Consider the following 21,737-nt stretch of genomic DNA (forward strand, 5'->3'; position numbering starts at 1 on the left):
AGAAAGTTCATGCGGTTTTAGTACAAAGAAGAAAAGGTCCAAAACAAATATGTTTACCTTATATTTATTCTGCAAAATATCCACCATCCGCTTCTACAACCTTCTCCCATCTTTGTACAAGCCTGTAGATGCCATGTTTGAAAACGTCTTTGTGTAGGGCCGCAAAAAACTGCACCACCGCGTTTTCAACCTCCTCGCGAGTTTGGAAATGTCGATTGCGCATATGGATTTCCATAGAGAAAAAAAGATGGTAGTCTGATGGAGCGATGTCGGGTGAATACGCTGGATGTGGCAGAAGTTCCCAGCCGAGAGAAGAAATCACCTCCAGGGTCATCTTTGCTGTATGCGGTTTAGCGTTGTCTTGGTGGAAAAGAACACGCTTCCTATTCACTAATGCAGGTTGTTTTTTTGCAAGCTGTTCGGCCACTCTTTGCAATTGCGCGGAGTACACCTCTTTGTTGATGGTTTTACCACTTTCCAAGAACTCATAATGCACAATCCCAGCCGTAGTCCATCAGACACACAGCAGCACCTTCCGCTGATGAAGAGCAGGTTTTGCAGTTAAAGGTATGGTGTCATTTGACGATAGCCAATGGTATGAGCGTTTCTTGTTATCGTACATTACCCACTTTTCATCACACGTCAAAATGCGGTCCAAAATTGGACAGTTGTTGTTCCTAGTGACCAAGGAAGCGCAAATGTTCAGTCGTTGGAGACGGTTCGCAGCAGTCAGCTCATGCGGGACCCACTTACTCAGTTTCCATGATTTGCCAAGCTCATGCAAGTGCACACGAATTGTTTCAGCACTTACCACAAATCGTTGAGCGAGTTCTTGACACGTTTGACTTGAATCCTCTTCAATTGCTGCCTTCAGTTGGTCCACATCGAGAGATTTTGGTCTGCCCGATCGAGGTTTGTCTGCCAGTGTCTCATCGCCACTCGAGAAGGTCTGAAACCACTTTTGCGCTGTCCGTTCACTAATTGTACCTTCTCCAAATGCTGCACATATTTTTCTTGCTGCTTCCGCTCCTTTTGTGCCCAACTTGTACTCATACAGTAAACACGCCCTGATTACTGCATTCGACACAGCCATGGTTCACTGCGAATACTTGCTCCCGAACTATCGACTGCGACCTGTTATCTACGTTAACCAACGTGCCAAGGAATGAGCTTTCCGCAAATCACACATACATGTACCCCTGGCGGCTGAACTGCGTACTACCCCACGAAAACTACGGGAAGTTGTAAAAACCGCATGAACTTTCTTGGTTACCTGGTAAATAATACTGCCAATTTGAAACATTAATTATAACCGAGTCCAACATTTGAATTCACAACCTCTGAATGCAAAGCAAACGGAATAAATGGTTCAATGGCAGAAATTCCTGGTTCAAAAGTAACAATTTTTTTTTTTGAATCAAGGATATGTAGTTACAATATACCTAGGTACTCCCTCCATTCCAAAATATGATATAGGAAAGTGTAGGATTATTGTGCATGATTGCTTTGCATTGTGTATTGCAGAGTAGGGTGGAGTTAAAAAATGAAAGTTGAAAATTTTAAATTCAATAGCATTTAAAAGTTGCATTTTATTTTCTAATTTCTGAAAACGATATTTCCTCTCACCCCTTGACAACCCAGGAGTATATGATGCCCAGGTGAGTGCAATTCGCATTACATTGGCAGATCAATACGAACCATTAATGAACACATACAACAGAACTTATCTGATGATGATGATATACGAGGGTTGGGGCAACCCAGTAATAATTCGACAATCAAAGGATGTATTAAAAATTTGTTATATACAACTGAAAGAGTATCCATTATGGATATTCTTTCAGTTGTATATAACAATCGAAGAATGCATTAAAAATTTGTTCAGTGAAGAAACTTCTTCCAGACCTGACTGGGAATGATAAGGTAGATCGACTACCAGTGATTGTGTCTGGTGTAGGAGTAAATCAGCTGCTTGGCGTACCAAAGTTGCAGTCAGGTACTGGAGAAGCACAGGCTGGAGCAGTGGCTACTTTGCTTGAAGAGTGGGGACTGGTTCACCAAGTAAGCAACACAGGTCACAGAAATGGAACAGAAGTTGCAAAAGGACCTTCTCTACCTAGCATGTCGTCACTACATACTAGAACTCATTCTTGCAAGTGTGTTCAACGAGGCTATGCAATGTACATCATCTGGTCCCGATATAGCCATTCTTAAATGTTTTAAACAGTCCTGGAATAAGATTGATCAATCAGCTTATGAAAGTGCAACCAATAATGCAACACTTTTGGCAGCATTGGGAGATGACAAGGACACTGTGACTCAATTTGCAGTTAACCAACTTGAGGCAACACAAGTCAAGAGATGATTACAGAGAATTTCTAGAGCTTGCAATTATCTTCTTGGGAGGTGTTCCTCCACGTGGGATACACTTTATATCCCCTGGGGCCTTCCATTATGCTAGATGGATGGGAAAGGCATTGTATTCTTTTAAAATATGGATGTTTCGTCGTCAATTCAAACTCTCTATGTTGGAAGAAAACTGATTGTGTAACATCTGCATTTTTCTTGTGTGTATTTATCTGAGAGCTTGGTTTACAGCTCATCTTCCTATTTCAGCATCCTCTAATGGCTTGAAACTACTGCAAAAACTAAGAGCTTATGAAAAGATTAATTCTGGTGGTATCTCTAAAGTTGCCAGCAAGAAACGTGAAGGTCATCTGTGGTATTTAAGTGAGGAGCTTGTGGGTTTGGCCTTTTTTGATAAAACTGTGTCCACAAGTTCAAAAAAAAAGCTATGCTTCATTCCCTTAAAGAAAGGAATAGAGTCGACGAACCTCTTAGGCGTATCCAGCTGAGTGGCAAGAGTTCCTGTGATATGAAGGTTGAAGATTTTGTGACAAAAAACACCATGAATTTCTTTCATCGCCTTAGTATCGCAAGATATTACTTAAATTTTGAGCCTGAAAAATGGCATCTCTGAGGTGCTGCACAAATTGTATAACGTAAAACTTTGAACGTATTGATCTACCCCTAAATGTTAATTTAAAAGGTTGAAATTTTACACACATTGTTTTTTACATCGAAGAACAATTTTGAGGGGTCAGACTATATAAATTGTTTATTTTTTTATCTTACCATTATAAGGACCACCCTAATGCACAACTACCAGACCAGAGTGCTGCACATCGGCCAGATTTGCTTACTACGACCGCCTGGCTGGTGAGCGAGCAAGAACTGTATGCCTGGATCTTGAACCATCAAGCATCGAAAGCCCACGGGTAACTGGAAGGCCTTGCAAGACCCAGCTCGCTTATCTGCAGCGAAGGCTCATTCCGGTTTTGCACAGTCTCCAGATACACGTGTCATGCAGTCACTGTTGCCAACTAATAGATTGTACACTGCTCCAGGAGCACTTGAAATGTTCATCACGTTTATCAATTTGAAATTGCAGAGATTCATTGTGTGATAGAAAACATTTCTATCACTCACACCCAGTGGTGTTGATTGGGTTCCAAAACTAGGGGGCAAGGTGCAAAAAGTGGGATGGAAAGGACATAAAGTACATAACATTAGCATGATGTGAGGGCAAAAGTGGCAAAAAGTGTATGGGACAGTGGTATCATCATTGTAATAAGGGGTCCCAGGTTTGATACCCGGTGGAGACACATTGTGGTTCAGATCCCACTTTAAACTGTAGTTCCAGTCCTGATTAACCTTACTGTCCATAAAGTGGACTTAAAACACCAAATCAATCAATTAAACTAATTTTCGAACAACTGTGAAAACTGTTGCTCCAGATTTTCTCTCTGGTGTAATTTCTCCAATCCAATATCCGAATTAGTTGCTCAAGATATTACCCCTCCTTTTTGAAAAATTATACTGTTCGTGACTTGCTTAGTGTTATTAACCCTCTATGGCACAAAGACAGCTTATTATGTTTTTGTAAACTTCATTCCAAAGGGAATTTTATACTCAATATAAGTGTAATGCAGTACTTTTTCAACTGCTACATTTCTGATATCACCTGATGCTGAACACTAAAGCAAGGGGGTCCATAAAATGGAACATGAAATCAGAATTTACATTACAAAAGGTTTTGATATATTGTCATATCTTTCAACAAAATCGTCGTTCATTCACGTTGTTGCGACTTATCTAGTTCTACAGACGACATTAATAGTAACACGATGCAAAATATAATTGTTAGCTTGTATCTTCAGATGGGTGCAAATAGCATGCAATGCTATTTACACATTTCAACAAAGAAACAATGCAAAAATGAAACCAAGAGAAGATTTACAATTTCAAGACCAAAGTGGCTTAAAATGAACAAAGCACACAAACCTATTTCAAGACCTTCAAAACAAATTTGAAAAATATGTGGTAGTCGGTTTGACATAATAATGAAACTAACTTGAGAAGTTACAAAATCTAACAGTTATACAACCTCAAATGTCTCTATGCGTATAAATTCAAATGTCTCTATGCGTAGTGAAATATAATGGCCGCTGGCAACACTGACAGTGGTGCTCGTGTCTGACTGCAGGAAGTACATCGGGTCTCATGTGACTTCTTAGAACCTGGGTAAAGATAAAAACCTGGCAGGCATCGAGGCCCGTGGAGGGAAGCTCACTTGTGCAACGTCCAACACCTGGCTTGACGTGCGTGTTGCATATTATTGCAGGCACGATCCCTTGTGGATGGGTTTCTTCCGGGTCTCGTGCAGGCCTCTGTACCAGACTAGCAAAGCACCTCAAGTTCAACAAACACACAGTCAAAAAAGTTTTCACTGAGGCATACATCGCACATGCTGATTGACACCAAAATCAAAGGTATGCATGCAATTATGCATTTTCCTCATGAACTGAGCATTGACTGCAGTCACGTGGATCACATCTGGCTCCCGCTACTGCAACAACTTAAACCCAGCACACGCAACAGATGAACTGACCAGCATTCCTAGCAGCATGCAGGGAAACAACAGGTACCGGAAGCCAGCCCAGCAGTGAAGCAACGAATTCCCAAGCAGATGGTGGCAGGGGGCACAGAAATTAATAGAACATCTACAAGTAAGTTTCGTTGGAAAAAGTAACTTGCTTATGTCTAATTACTTGTTTGCTTACAAATTGTGGTTGCTAGGTTGTTTTGATCAAGATGATTCAATGTTACATTCACAGTAGCAAGACCACAAGAATTGATATTCAGGGCATTAGTCTTATAGAACATTTCAATCTAAAGGGTTTTAAGGCTGTTAACAAATCTCCCGGAATTTTATTCTTTAAAGTTGGCAAGCCGAACGTGAATCAAGTAGTCATCAACAGTGGTGTTCCAGTAGAAGCTCAAGAACCAGCAACTGAAGCACTTTTTTGAATATATAGTAGATGTACACTATATTTTTAAACAAAAATAAATGGTAGATTCTTGTGCCTTCTTTTTGAAATATGGAGCATATCTATATCATACACTGCAGTAACATAAATGACACTTTTCTACACTATGGTTTGAAATGAATGGAGTAATATAACATGTATAAAATCAAGTTGAATGTACAAACGTACCCCAGTTTTCAAATCAACGTTGAACCAGTTTGGGACGTACACCATTTTGAAGCGCTTCTTGGTCTCTTCCTCAAAATCCACTTGCCCCAGATCCTCAATTTTGGAAGCCTAAAAGATGACAAGGAAGCAGAGGAGATTAGCTACAATCTATTTTACATCATTACACATACATATGTAGGTATGCATGTAATAAGTTAAAAAAACAAAAACAGAAAGGAACTCTCTTAGCTATCAGAATAATGGTCATGATGAACACATCATACAAAACAAACATTGAATTTTTTAAAGCTAAATATTGAACATGCCAACTGCCAAAAATGTGACACGAGCATGTTATGACGATCTTTGTCATAAGTGTCTTTATGTGTCTATATTTTGATATTGTTTGTGGGCTAAGACTATATATTTGTCAATAGGATTGTTCTTAAGACATTGAAGCCTATCGAGTACTTTGTTTGCTCACAGGTGGCAGCTGTATATGGTACAGCTGACTGAATTGCTCTTTGGTACCAAGAACACTCAATAGGTGTCATCAGTTCACGTTTGACATTGTATTAGCATAATTAAGTTGTGTTTGTTGAACTGCTTATAAATTGTATTTTAATTCAAGGATTATTAATGTCTAAATAATATAACATATCTGAAAAATATGAACTTCATTAGATTTTCGACATGTGATTGGACAAGATCGAAGGAAAACATTGAAGGTTGGGAGAATTGAATCGTCTTCAATGAACTGGTAAAAGGAACGGATCGAGGAACTCATGGGTGTATCAGGAAAACAATGGAGGTTTGGAGAACGGAATTGTTTCCCAGGAATCGGATAAACAGAACAGATCGAGGAACTCATGGGTGTATCAGGAAAACAATGGAGGTTTGGGAGAATGGAATCGTATCCCAGGAATCGGGTAGATGGAACGGATTCAGGAGCTGGTCAAGAGGAAGCATGGATAATGGGCATTGAAATTTAATGAGCCTGATGAATCCACGGAAATCGCAGTTATTTCTGGATTATAAGTTAATCAGATTAGCTCGTTATGTACACTAAAGATTGCTAAGTGTGATATCCTATGATCACTGATGTGAACGTTTGTGTGACAATGGATAAATGAGCTGAAAAACTGTCATTACGGACTTTGGTGGGAAACAGTTGTGATATGTAAGTACACTTTATTATCTTCCATCTGAGTGACAAACGTGAGATTGCACCTGTAATTTGGATAAAGTGATATATCAACACTTCAATTAATATGCTAGCATCCGTGTGACATTAATCATGGCCATGATTCACAAATTCGCCTAACCGCAAAATGTGGTGGGAACATAACGCGTCGCACAGCCATCTTGGGCAAAATTTATCGACTAGTCAAAAATTAACATAAAAGGACAGTAATTGTAATTTAGTTCAAGTATTAATGCACGGTGCATTTGCATTCAATGTATAATTCTGTAAAAGGGATTCAGTATAAAATGAAGCCAAGTTATTGTGGAATATTTTGATATGAAAATGTCAGCTTTGTAAAGGGGATAAAATTCCTCACCTGCTAAAACCAGTTTTATTTGCCTAATATTTGTGTTACGGAAATTTCTTTGAGAGTGTCAAAATTGAAATCCTACTAGGTTCTTCTCCATTGATAACCAATGCATGTATGTAGATATATGTTTCTGTAGGTATGAAACTTTATTATGTGTTCCATACTCACACAGCACAACGTGCTTTGATTTAAAATTCACACAGCACAACGTGCTTTGATTTAAAATTTCCGTAAGCTATTGCTCATCGTGTAGATGAATGTAATGGTACTGATTGGAAAATGTCACGATTGGCCTAAATGAGTAACATTAAGCGACGGCTGTAGACTTGTAATAAATATATGCACGCGTTCTTAGGGTGACCAGACCCATGCATTCAAAAAAGAGGACAGAGCATGGCAAAAAAGGAGAACAAAGTCATAAAAAAGAGGACACCGCAAAAAAAATGGCAATACATTACCATTACTCATAATTTAATCAATATAAAACAAATCTTTAAAACAATTTGCTCACAGAGACTTTTCAGATTATCTCTTTCAAAAACTTCCTCTTACCTTTAAACAACAATCTCCTAATGTCTATTGGTTAGCACATCGCTCCACGATGCCAGGGGTCCCGGGTTCGAATCCTGGCCTGGGCATGGATGTTTGTGAGCGTCCATTCATCAATTTCATCACATCATCACTCATCCCCATCTTCGCAAATTAGTCAAATGTGGCACAAAAGGTGAAGTAAAATAAATGAAATCAAATCAATTATTCAATCCTAATGTCTGTTTTTAACACTTGACAATCACAACAAAAAATATCTATAATTTCAAGCACAGAATTTTACACCTTTTCCAATTCTTGGATATTAGAATGAAATATCCCAGAAGTGAATGCAAATCTAACAAGTAACATTCGCTTCAACTTATTTCCAAAAACCGAATTAAAATTTTAGGTAGTTTAGTTTGGGTAGAGAAATATGATTATAATGCGACAAACATTTCAAGCACTCTTTGAACAGCAGGGGAAAGTGACAGTCACCTTACAATTTACCTCATATTCGTTTCCTCCATCCTTTAAAAGCTAGTTATTTTCTTGCAAGATCATTGTTGAATTTACACTTTCGCTTGGTTATTTCATGAAAGTAAATATTACTTAATGATCAAAATTCTCACTGCGTGTTTCTGTATCGTGTATGTATAACTCGAAAAGGAACTGGTTGACCTCCGTGGCGGAGTGGTTTGTGGTCCCTGGTTCGAATCCCAGCCTAGGCATTGGTGTTCTTTGCGAGTGTCCCTTCATCAGAATCATCATATCATCACTCATACCCATCTTCACGATTAGTCAAAAGTGACAGAAAAGTGAAGTAAAATAAATCAAATCAATTAATCAAAATGAACTGCACAGAGTGCATGCGTTCCAGCAGTCTCAGAGGGCGAAGCAACGAGTTAGAATAATACTAATTATTAGGGTGCAGAATTTTGCCTATTTGCTTTTTCTTATTCCTTTGTAGTAAAACATAGGCTTTAATGTTTAATGTTCGTTTCATGGTGTTTCTATTCCAAAAACGAAATTTTATAGTGCCTATATACGAGTATGTCTACTTTGCTTAATCGTGCAAAAATTAGCTATTCTGCAATTTTTATGCTTTAGCTTTTTTTTACGTGCCTTTGGCTTTCCCTACATTGAAGGATATAAGGCTTTGTTGATGTTGAACTGACTGAAATCTGGTATCTCTCTCTCTGGTAATTTACAATGCATTACAAAAAACAACCAAAGAACGCAAGCGAAGCGAGCAAGAAAATTTTTAGCTCCAATTTCTTTTGCAGACTGAAAACAAATCTGATTTAATAGGGTGAAAATAATTTCACGGGGTGCCATGGCATTCTCTCGTTTCCAACTTTCTCATTTAGATTGTTCGGCACCCGGGGCCGACTCCCGCCGTCCTCTAGCTGCGGCTCTGAACTTGATAAAATTAAGAGCAGAAGGTATTGCGAGCGAAGCTAGCATGAAAATTTTACGAAAAGTATTTTTATTTTGCATTAAATTTGAAATTGGGGGTAGTAATTGCCCCCTGCAGGTACCCTTGGCCATCAATGTTTGCCCCCCTTGCTCCCCCCAAAAACTCACTTCCATCCAAGGTTGGGGGGGAGGCAAGAATGTTAAGGAATAGATGCATTGTCTATTATCAACATTTAAAATAGAGATGAACAGAAAACCTTTGGTATTTAAGGCTTGGATAGATCTTTGGCTCACGGCAGGGCAACTGGTTTCAAATTTTCCTCTCCTTTCGAAAAACAGCTACGATATTCTAGAATCTGAAAAATTACATATGCTTGGAATTTCTTCTAGAGCATTCATGTACATCTTCGTGTGGTTTGCTTTCACTGTTGCCTACATATTCTCAGTAGTTTTGTGGAAACGTTAGTTTATTAAACTATTGATAATACGTAGATAACAGTGAATGCAAATCACACGAATATGAATGCACCAGAAGGATTTTAAGGACGTGCAGTTTTTCAGAGATTGGAATATCAGTGTTTTTTTAAAGGAGGGGAAAATCCTTAAACAGCTGCCCTGGCATCAGCTAAATTGCCAGCCAAGCCTTAATACAAGAGTGTAAAATGTATTAATAGAATGAATATGGAATATGTGTCGGAAAATATTTGAAAACATGGACATTATAAAAAAAAAATGACAAAAATATATGCCAAAAGCTAATACGTAAAAATATGGAAAATAAAATATCATTTTTCAAGCTTACATACCACAATTCACAAAGATAATACAAAATGACACGGATTTTAATACCATATGAAGATATGTATTGACATACAAGTCCATATCTTGATCATTACTCTAACTGGTTGGAAATGTCAGAACCTTACAGCTTTATCATGTCAACTTACTCCGTATGTGACTACTAGGGAACGGAACTTTATGTGCTAAAAAACTCAGAAATATTTATTTTTTATGTGTCATAAATGTTGAAAATATGTGATAAAAACAGGAAAATATGTGATAAAAATTAAAAACATTTGGTAACAAAAACAAAATATTACATGCATTTTAAACACCTAAAATCAGTTTCTAAATGCTTACCTCTTAGCGAGCTATTTTTTGGAAGAGTTGCAGTGAATCACCATAGTTTTCTCCAAATTCTCCGCTGTAAATCTGTGACGATTGTCTCTAAAAAGCATCTTATATTGTGAGAAAGATCGCTCCACGTCACAAGAAACAATTCTTGCATATTTGAAGCACGAATGCCACTAACGCTGAAGTTTTCAAAAGCTTCCTCTACTTCAGCTTCCAAAACACGTGCAATTTGGCACAAAGTTTGAAAACCTTGGTTTCACCCCCCAAAAATCTGTACATTTAGATATTAGAACTTGTGCGTTAGATCCAGTGGGGTAATATTTTCCCCCAATAGGATCGTAGGCGAGGCGCCAGAAGCCTGTCAGCGAGCGTGTTCAAAGACAAAGCAAACCTAACACTCTCGATATTGAAAGAGGTGCGAGAATAAACATTTTTCCTTCGAGGATATCGAGGTAGCTGAAGTCAATGAGCGATTTTATGTATTTAAAATAAAAATTCGCAAAATATGTATTTACATACGGAAAACTGGAAAATATGTGTTTTTATGTAAAATAAAATTTGCTGAGTTGACATATAAGGCTATGATCAGAATTTTGGCAAAAACGAGGGTCTCTGTCTCATCGCAGAAAAAACATTTATTTACCTAAACTTCCATTCCCTAGTGACTACACTATAATATTCGAAGATATAATTATAAAAACTGCAAATACAACAAAGCCACACAGAACTGTTAAAATTCACTCACCTTGAGCACATCATACACTGCCACATTGTTCTCTGTATCTTTCGTCAATATGTGTCTCTTGTCATTCAGGATATTGTAGTGACGCACAGCTGGGCCTCCTTTGATTGTTAGATCAGGTTTCAAGTTTACTGGTTTCAGAATATCATCTTCCATGGAATCAGATATCTGGGAATCTCTCTTTGGGATAGACTGCAATTCAATGGGAGAAAGTACATTTATATTATTTTTGCTTAATTAGGGCTGCATATTTATGGTCAATAAAAGATCAAGATCAAAATTCTGGTACAAAAACTAGGCACATTTCAGGATGTAAAGCATCAGTGTTAAAATGGCAAATAAAACCACACATGTCATTTTAAAGCTATATTTACTACACAAAATAAACATTTCTCAAATATTTCCAACAGAATAATTTAATTTTCTGTTGGCACCCTATGGTGCTATGAAGCAAGGAGTCTCAGGTTGCAATCCCGACCTGGCTATGGGTGTTTGTGAGTGTTCATTCATTAATTTCATCACAACACAACATTACAGTGTGGTATTTCATGTCTCCGTCAAAAACAAAATATGCATGCCTCTAGTTATGCGTCGAAAAACATGGGTACCTGGGGGAAACCCTGGGGGGTAAAGACGGTCAGGGGCGTGATGCTGATCACATCACCCCCACGACAACCGGATGAAGAAAGTGTGGGGCATTACCCCCACACCCCCTATACGCCTTCATGGCATGGTGCTATGCACAGGGGAGCACTTTACCTTTACTAGTTATGTTAGCTAGTGGTAAAAAAACTGCTTTCACCAAATACTGAGACTGGTACACTTCAGGGCGAAAATTTAAAAAAGTATGAATGATTGCAATTTTTATTTTTCTTCATAGAATTAGTATAAATATACAAGGGGCATTCAATATATAACTAGAATTTTGCAATAAAATCTCCTGTAATAGGTCCACAATCACGAAACGTCATACACTTGTTCTAGGAAGTACCCTTGTATTAACCATGGAAGCCCCGTAGCACGTGACGCAAAATCCCTGTGTTAACTACGGAAGCCCCGTAGATTGGCATCATGGCACCTGTCACAGAGTTTACGAAAGCAGAGACGAGATCAGTGACACGTTTTCTGCATTTTGAGGTTGTAAAAGCGGCTGAAATTTATCAACGAATGACTATAATTTACGGTGATAAGTATTTCGCTAAATGACAAGTGTACGAGTGGGTGAATAAGTTCACAAGCGGTGTGACAAATGTGGAAGACAAACCACGTGTTGGTCGATCGTTCACGGTTACGACTGAAGGCATGCGGAATGCTGTTGAAGCAGTTATTCGCGAAGATCGCCGCATCACCGTAGCTGAGATAGCAAGAGCAATGGAGAACAGTGTTGGATCAATACACAAGATCATCCACGACAGGCTGGGTTTCAGAAAAGTATCTGCAAGATGGGTCTTTGAAAAACAGACGTTTGGATGCGTCCACCACACCTTCTGGAACGATATAGAGCTGAGGGGGACGACTTCATTGGTTGGATAGTTACTGGGGATGAGTCTGGGATAATAATAATTCCCTTTATTACATTATTACATTACATACTGAATTTGCATTATCATATAATTTAGACAATTATCAACTATAAACAACAATCATACACAAATATACAGCTATTCAATACATGTAATAAGGGGGGGAACCCCCGAAGTAAGCCCGGCTCCTCCCGCCTACATTCGAGGGTATGGTCTTATTGTCCTGGTTCCTAAAAATATACCAGGACGTCAGTTGCTCCGAATTTGACGGTTCCCCCGACTTTATTTCCTCTATTTATTACTATTTGCACTTTAAAATAGGTATAATAATAATAAATTGTAATGTTATACAGGGAATATATACATGATATAATTGATGTATACAATACTTTATGTGATATTATTTCTGTTCTGGAATCCAGAACAGATGACATTACATTACATAACAATATTAATAATATTATTTTAACAACATCATGAAGAACATCCTCAATAACATTCTCGATAACGTTTCCCTGGCAGTGAGACAAGCATGCATAAAATTGGAGTCGCAGAAGATTCCGTTCCGGCATTCCAGAGCGGTTTGATGTACAAGATTATTTTCCTCATCAAATCCACAGAACCCAACTCACAAGTCCAGAACCCCAGTCTGGCATACCAGAGCAGGGAGCCCAAAGAAAGGCCGCATCCTGCGCCCACACTGATTGTTATTCATTAATTAGAAAGAAGAGATAAAATTAAAATTTTGGAGTGTGATATTTGTATTTGTATTTGAATTCTTTAGGGTCGTTACCGCCGCGTGCACAACTGCTGATCTGGCACACGTCCATGCAAGAGTGCAGCGTCTGCATTCCAGGGAGGGGACAAGGAGCAATGTCCGTGTGAAGAAAGATGCTTTATTGTCGTTGCTTCTCTACATTATAAAATGGCATCCTATCACGCCCGTCTCACTACCAGGGGTCATAACTTTTTGTTTTATTATATTATTATTTAATTATTTAGTCAATGTAACGGGAGTGATTAATGTTTATGAAACTAAAAATATCCCTTTATTACCTTCACCTGTTAAAATTATATATGTTTAAAGTACAAGAAATATAAACATTAATATATTACATAAGAAAAATAGAATATGTTTAACCATGCTAAGCGTACAACTTGTGTAAGTTAATTGAACGCAATGAACATATTAGATGTTGTTAAATTATAATCTTAAATTGTAATTCTAATCTCAGTCCCGAGCTCAACTTCCAGGGAGTCCACTGGCTTCCAGCGGTGATTCATTTATTTGATCTAATTTGATCAGATAAGCTTTCTTAAGTAAATTAAAAATCTCCAGAAGGGAAGCTCCCGGGATGTCAGTTTCTTGTTTTGGGATTTATTTTTTTATTTTTTTTTTTAAATTAATTTTTTAAATTTGTTTCTTTAGCATTTTTTGGTCCTCCCTGGGGATCGAGCTGAGATCATTTACTTAACACTGCTGTTCCTCCTAACGCCGTTCCATCCGTCTCATGTACTTCCTGTGTCGCTCCCCAGGCGTGCGGGGTGGGTGGATTTTTCTTCTCTCGGCCGCCTCCTTCGTCCAGCGGCGACATCGCAGCAGCGACGCCCCGACGCACCCTCCGGCGACTCCTCTTCGGGGAGGGGCTCGGGAGGGGGCGCAGGGATTCCTCTCCTCGGATTCCTTCTTGGTGTTTCGGCGGGGGCTGGGCGGGGCAGGGGGGCAAAAGGTCGCCGGCGATTATCTCGCATGAATATCTTCAGCTCCGCATGGGACACCGTGTCTGCCAGAGCATTTAGTTTATCAAAATGTGGACTCCTTAGCAGATTGTAGACGTCCGTGTGGGGAACACACGGAACACCTTCTGGAACGATATAGAGCTGAGGGGGACGACTTCATTGGTTGGATAGTTACTGGGGATGAGTCTGGGATCCATGTCTTTTGCCCTGAAAGCAAGAGAGCCAGCATGGAATACCACCATCCATCCTCTACTAGGCCCAAGAAAGAAAGATTGCAGCCGTCTGCTGGAAAAGTTATGTTGACTGTTCTTTGGGACAGGAATGGTGTCATTCTTGAAGATTACCTTACCAAAGGTACGGCAGTGAACAGTGAATCATATTGTGCTTTACTGCGGGATTGTTTGAAGCCAGCAATAAGACGGAAAACGTCCTGAACTTGACTTGAAAGGAATTTGTTTGCAACACAATGCCAGTCTACATACTGCTGCTGCGAGAACTTATGTATGGTAGTTATAGCTCATCCCCCTTATTCACCGGAGTTAGTTCCCAGGGATTATTGGCTCTTTGGACCTCTCAAGGAGGCTCTTTCCGGGAAACACTTTGCATCTGATCAAGAAGTTCAAAGGGCGACACATTCCTGGTTGACAGGTTAACCAAAATAATTTTTCTACAAGAGCATTAACTCGCTGGTGGCCCGTTTGCAGAAGTGCATCGATAGAGAAGGGGACTACTTCGAAAAATAACATGAATGTAGCAACTCTGTTCAACGGTGAGTAACGCTATTACAAAATTCTGGTTATATATTGAATGCACCTTGAATTTCTTTACTGTTCTTTTGAACACATGTACATCTTGGTTGTAGTTAACTTGTACATATAAAATATTGGGCAATTGTTGCCTGTATGCTGGTAACCCAACATAGCATTTAATTACATCAATAACATCTCTTGCTGCTGTGAAACAGTGTGTGCCAGTGTTGCAAGGTACACACATATTTTGCCAAAAATGGCATACTACCATTGTGTTGTACAACGAATGAGAATGAGTTCAGCAACCCAGAGAGAATTAAAGTAACAACGAGAAAAAGGTTGGAAATACAAATAATGTATGCAAAAGGAAGTGGTGCAAACTGAGGTAGAAGGGAAAGAAACAAAACTTAAAACTCAAGCGTGTCCAAGGGTGGAACCAGAAATTGCTGTTGGAGGGTGAGGGTAGGAAGGAATGCCTCTGAGGGCCATGAGGTTTTTTTTAACAATTTTTCTTGCATACAGAAAAATTTGGTTGGATCAGATTTCATCTCTCAGCCTACATGTCATTTACTTGCAAATTAATATTTTCACTTTTATTCTGAAACACATCCATTTGATGCATTATAAACTTACTTCTCTCAAGGATGGGGCCTTTTATCTGCACTTGAGCATGTCTAAAGGCACGTATACCTAGTCATATCATAAATTCTGTTACAAAGTTAATAATGAACTACAGGCAGAGTGAGCAATCCAATGTGTTAATATTTGGATGTTACAAAGTTACAGCTCTTGCCAACACAGAGCACCAATCACTTTTCAAAATGGCCACCTCTGGCCTTCACACAGGCCCGAAGTCTCTGAGGTCAGTCATCGATAGCAGCACGCACGGTCTCGAGGGGAAAGTCCGCCACTGCCTTCACAAAAGAACACTTCAGACTCGCAAGGTTTGGATGCCTCTTCCTACAGACTATGCCCTCCAATACGAACCACAACCTGTAGTCCAATGGGCTGAGATTGGGACTGCTGGTGGGCCAATCAGCTAGAGCAATGAAATCAGGCACATTCCTCTGAAGCAACTCCTGTGTGGTCTTTGCCTTGTGGGCCGGTGCTGGGTCCTGTTGGAAGGACCACGGCTCATTGTTGAACATGGTGCATGCGGGTCAACGATTTCACAACTGGCTCCAACACTGTCGCTTGGTACACTTTTGCACATATTTTCACACCATGTTCACAGAAGTGGAGGTCATTTGTGCCATCATACGAAACCCCCCACCAAACCATAACTGAGGATTCGTGGTGTGTTTTCACGAGCTTCCTGGGATGTCGAGGCATAAACACTGTCGTTTTGACGATTGTAAGACTCTTCAATCATGAAGATTTTTTCGTCTGTGAAAAGGATCCTCATGTGGCCACCGATGCATGAACATCCTGCTGATATTCAGCTTTTTCAGGGTGTTGAAAATGTCCGATGAACATTTGCCAACTTTGTGCAGTGCGATTACTGCCACTCGGTTCTCGTATACACCCCACTCCATTTGACTCGCAGTGAAATTCACCTTTCCGCTACCACAGCCAAACTAACAATGATACTGGTTGTTGTTTGATCCAACATTGTGGGGTTACCTTGCCAACAAGCGTTGCCATCCCTGTCTAAACTTTGTAACAGAATTTATGATATGACTAGGTACATGAGAAAGTGAGGGCTCGGATGTTATGGAAAATGTCCTCTATATGGTCCATGGGTACCATTTTAATAGGCTAATAAGGGTTTCCCCAATGGCATAGTTGTAATGCCATCACCTTGTAATCAAAGATTGGATTGATTGGATTGATTTGTTGTTTTAAGTCAACTTTATGTACAGTAAGGCTAATCGGGACTGGACCTACAGTTTAAAGTGGGATCCGAACCACTATGTGCCTCCACCGGGAATCGAAGCCAGGACCCCTTGATTACAAGGCGACGACGCTACCACTGCCTTGTAATCAAAGAGTTCCAAGTTTAATCAATCTCCAGTGGAGGTACACTGCATAGAAGTTTGGGTCTGACTTTAAACTATACGTTCAGTTTTGGTTAGGCTCTAGGTGCATAAAGTGGACTCAAAAAAAAAAAAAAAAACTTTTTCATATGCTAATTAGCACTTGTCCTACAAGGCAACAACAATGTATATATAAATTGATATAACATCTGGAATATAAACATTATGTTTAAAAAGGTGAGATTTTGGTGTACATGGGGGTGGTGTAATAGTTCCCCATCCACAGTCCTTACAAAATTACAGATATTATCTATCAAATCATTGTATTTCTAATATCTATGGCATGTATATTACTTTAAATGTGTTTTGAAATAAGTAGGGTGTATGTGAATGTTGACTGTTTTCAGGGATATACTGTATGGCCATAAAAGCTGGTATCGTAAAATAACAAGAACACAAGACATACATTGGAAGATTACACACATATTACGAATCGATGGCTTCATATTATCTTTTGAACTGAGAGGCGGGTATTGCAGTCTCCACCGCATGCCAATGCACATACATTGTCACTCACTAGATGGTGGCACAAATGTCACCACATGTGGAGTTTGAGTTGTTCTTCTAAGTACATTATATGCACAGAAGACTAATCAGGACTGGACCTACAGTTTTAACTGGGATCCGAACCACTGTGCCTTCACCAGAATCAAACCAGGAACACCTTGATTACAAGGTAACAATTACCACTATACCATTCACTGCACGTGGAAAACAGCTGATTACTGAATGGGGGATTACTTTCTTTATCATTCTGAACATTACACAGAAAATAGAAATGAAGAACTTCGACAAAAGCAAGTGAATTGTGAAGAAATAATGAAACACACATCTCTCAAATTTAACCTTGTTTAACCTTTAACGTTCTAGTGTTGGCCAGAGCTGTCATTGGTATTTCCACCTTAAATGTCCTATTTGGATTTAGTGTTTAAAGTCCACTTTATGCAAAGCAAGGCTAATTGGGACTGGACCTACAGTTTGAAATGGGATCCGAACCACTATGTGCCTGCACCGGGTATCAAACCCAGGTTGTCTTGATTACCTTAAATGTTCATTAGATCAATTACATGATTTCAGTTGAAGATCAATAACACTCCCCTTTTTTCCATTAATAATTGCATTGTCTTTCAAGCTGAGGACAAAATATGCAGACTAGAGTGATGCAGGAAAAGGATTTCACTCAAGCACCAAATAGTTTGCATAGATGACGTAGGCAGCATACAGAATCAGGAGCTGCTTCACTCGAGCGAATAACGGTTGAACAGGCAAAACTAGCAGTATACGCTCAAAGCCTGTGTACCTGTAATTTATGTGTTAGTGGGCCTTAAATATGGATCGTGATGTGAAAGATTCAGTGAAATTTAAAACTTAAGTAAGCATAGTACAATGAAACCTCGATTTTATGTTTTCAGGGGGACCAATCTGAAAAACCTTAAGGAGGAGAGGGACAATTTGCCCTAGGTTCTACTCTCTTCAGCAGCTGCAGATCACTGTTGCCAGCATCGCTCTTTTGGAGCCAGATCTGGCTCTTTTGTGCACTCGTTTGGCTATGAACTATGGCACCAGCCCCCTGCCCCACCATGATGCCATCACTGGCTTCTGTTTACTGAGACAACTTTTGTCATAAGTATACATTTTGCATGTGACGTGATATTGTTATATTGGCTGCGTCGCCCCACCCCCTCTTACATCCCCAGCTACTTTTTCTATATAGCACCTTGGCTGACGTGATGAGGACGTAATATTGTTATCCGGGAATACTTTATTTTCGATTTCATATGACCATCGCTGGATTATTGAGATGGGTGATGCCGCCGGATCTACACAGTGAAAACTAAGAATAAATTGCCATCACTTTAAAGCTAACGGTATTAACAGCGCCCCCCTCCCCACCCACACTTATTTGACACCTAAAATTACCCCAGGAGGCACTTTATCCAATTTCGTAAATCTAGCTCCTTGAAAGTTTTTACTCCGTTTATGGTGAAATTTAGCTCTTTTATGTGCATCAGGTTTGGCAACACTGCCAGGATGGCCGTAGAAGGCAAGGATAAATGCATTGCTCTTATGGAAGTATTATTTTATTTGTTCTCTTGGGAATATCAAACTTCCGATGGCATAGAAAAATATATCAACGAAAAAAGGACAGACTGAAGTAGTAATTGACAGACGGAAATGTTGAAACTTCCATTTGATTAGCAGTAACTTTAAGTTGAATTGATTCCCCATAAGGAATACATGGGTTTCTGAAAATTCTTATTCATCATATTTTTCAAACATTGTATCTAACTTAATAATCAACTTTAAAAAAATACTTTCACTTGCAACATGTGGAGAAATTCATACTCTATTGAATGCCAGCTTTTTCACTCAGTAGCACTGCTAATTCGAACGATATTGCAATAAATGCACAACTGGTGCGAAATTGTCCCTCATCCCCTTAACATGTGGGCAAATGTAAAATCGAGGAAAATTTTATAACATTTTGCTATGTTGGGAGTATCAAGATTGAATGTATAATGTGGGAAAATGTTATATCTGGGAACATACAGTCATGTTAAACTGTAGTTTGTTCTGTCTTAGGAATACAGTGATATATGGAAATGAAATACATGATTGTGGACTGAAACTACCAGGATGAATATTTTACATTGTATGTGTCTATGTTTATTGTCACATCAAAAATTATATTCCTTTGCAAATGCATGAACGTGAGGGGGGCTCCAACGAGTACGGGTGAGCGAGAGTAAAGGGTGGTGCAAAAGTCTTCATCCTATTTGAACTGACCTTTATTTTGACATCTTCTTTTTGTTTATATCAGTAGTGTTTTGTCAGTTAAATAGAAGATACTCACGAAATTTATTGTGTGCAACAATGAATAAGTATACCCCACAAGAATGTGGAAAAATTGTGACAATTTTGCGTGACACTTTTCCGGAGCAGAGTGATATCCCGTTTTGGTGATTTGCCATGGCCGGCCAGGTCCCCCAATTTGACCGATCCAGATTTTTTTCTTTTGGGGATAATCGAAGTCATTGGTTTATGTGAATAAGCCAGAGACGTTACAGCAAGTAAAGGACAATATTCAGCATGAAATTGAAAACATTTCCCCGCAGATTTCCAACACCATGGAAAACGCAATAAAAAGAGCCCAAATTTGCATCAATTCGAATGGTGGTCATTTATTGGATGTTATCTTTAAAAATTGAGGACATAAAACTTACTTTTTCTTGTATGTACGCATTGCTTGCATGATAGAATTATTTTCCTGTAGTTTACGGTTATTACAAGCATAAGAAAACAGTTTTTTCTTTGTGACGTTTCAGGAGAACACACGCTCCTTTCATCAGACATTTATTTTCATTTTGACTAAAGATAAAATAGACTGCTTTTTTCACAGTTAAGTTGCTATATTACAACAATGTAACATTGACAACATCCATTATATAACAGATTCTTTTTGTTTAAAAATTACTAACCATTGTTATAACTGTATCTTTAGTCAAAATGAAAATAACAGAAAACATCAAGAGACTTTGTGAAAACAATGATGAATTTGAATTACCTGATGATATTTGGGATTCATAATTTAAAAAATTCTAAAATAAAAATAAAATAGACTGCTTTTTTCACAGTTAAGTTGCTATATTACAACAATGTAACATTGACAACATCCATTATATAACAGATTCTTTTTGTTTAAAAATTACTAACCATTGTTATAACTGTATCTTTAGTCAAAATGAAAATAAATGTCTGATGAAAGGAGCGTGTGTTCTCCTGAAACGTCACAAAGAAAAAACTGTTTTCTTATGCTTGTAATAACCGTAAACTACAGGAAAATAAAACTTACTTGTATCAATAAAAGTTTAACACAAAAAAATCTACTTTGTCTAATTTAAAACCCAAGCTATAGGCTAAGAAAATCAGGTGATGACTTTTGGGCCACCTTGTAGTTCCATGCAGTACTATAATGCAGAAAGGTGAATTTTCATAAAATGAATAAAAACATAAAGTCTGGGAATCTAATAATTTCATTAGGCATGGGCTGAAACAAAGTTTTAGCTGACACCAATAAGATACCGATCCGGTATAAAGTAGCAAATGGTCCTTGAAGAATCTGAATAGTTCATTGACCTCCTTAATAAATGTTTGTTTCCAAAGTGACCGCAAAAGAGGTTGTACATTTAGACATTTACTTTTATAAAAAGTAGGACATGGATATTATCCATAAAATTATAAGAAAATGGAAGAGTTATGCACTAAATTATATTTATGGATATATTGTATCGGTAATATAATCGGTAATTTTACCGATAAACTGATACACCATCGTTCCCATATCGGCTGATATCAATAAGGTACTGATTAATATGTTCCATCCATAAATTTTATAAAAACAAGTTTTTCATGAGAAATATACACTGTTGAAAATTCCACTGACACATTCAGTGTGCAAGTAAGATACGCACTACACAAAAGAATGAAGGATCACTTACCCAGTTCTTTATAGAAGACTCCGACGTTGCAACCCAGAGAGAGTTTTGATCCGGCGACATCACCATCTTCAAGACTGGAGCACTCTCTTCGCATATGAGAATTCTCCTCTCGGGATTACGCAAATCTGTCATGTAAATCTTGCGATCCCTTCCCCCTGATATCACATGGCTGAATGACTCGGTAGTCTGGAAAGAAGACACAAAAATAAATTAAACAAGGAAAGGCACACTCATATACATGGGACGGACTGATATGAAATTCTTTCAGCAGTAT

At 38.6% G+C, this 21,737-nt stretch overlaps 1 protein-coding gene across 2 annotated transcripts in view; it reads right to left on the bottom strand.

Moving 5' to 3' along the window:
• LOC145997164 (WD repeat-containing protein 48) overlaps positions 1 to 21,737 on the bottom strand; it is a 74,405-nt gene that overhangs the window by 26,472 nt on the left and 26,196 nt on the right. For both annotated transcript variants that reach the window (XM_083133843.1, XM_083133842.1), the window contains exons 6-8: positions 21,464 to 21,649; positions 10,920 to 11,108; positions 5,559 to 5,666 (exon numbers count right to left, since the gene is read on the bottom strand). In XM_083133843.1, the coding sequence (XP_082989969.1) occupies positions 5,559 to 5,666; positions 10,920 to 11,108; positions 21,464 to 21,649 (483 nt within the window). The remainder of the gene's footprint in view (positions 1 to 5,558; positions 5,667 to 10,919; positions 11,109 to 21,463; positions 21,650 to 21,737) is intronic.

Source organism: Lepisma saccharinum, chromosome 13 (assembly GCF_977018435.1).
Source record: "Lepisma saccharinum chromosome 13, izLepSacc3.1, whole genome shotgun sequence".
NCBI lineage: Eukaryota > Metazoa > Arthropoda > Insecta > Zygentoma > Lepismatidae > Lepisma > Lepisma saccharinum.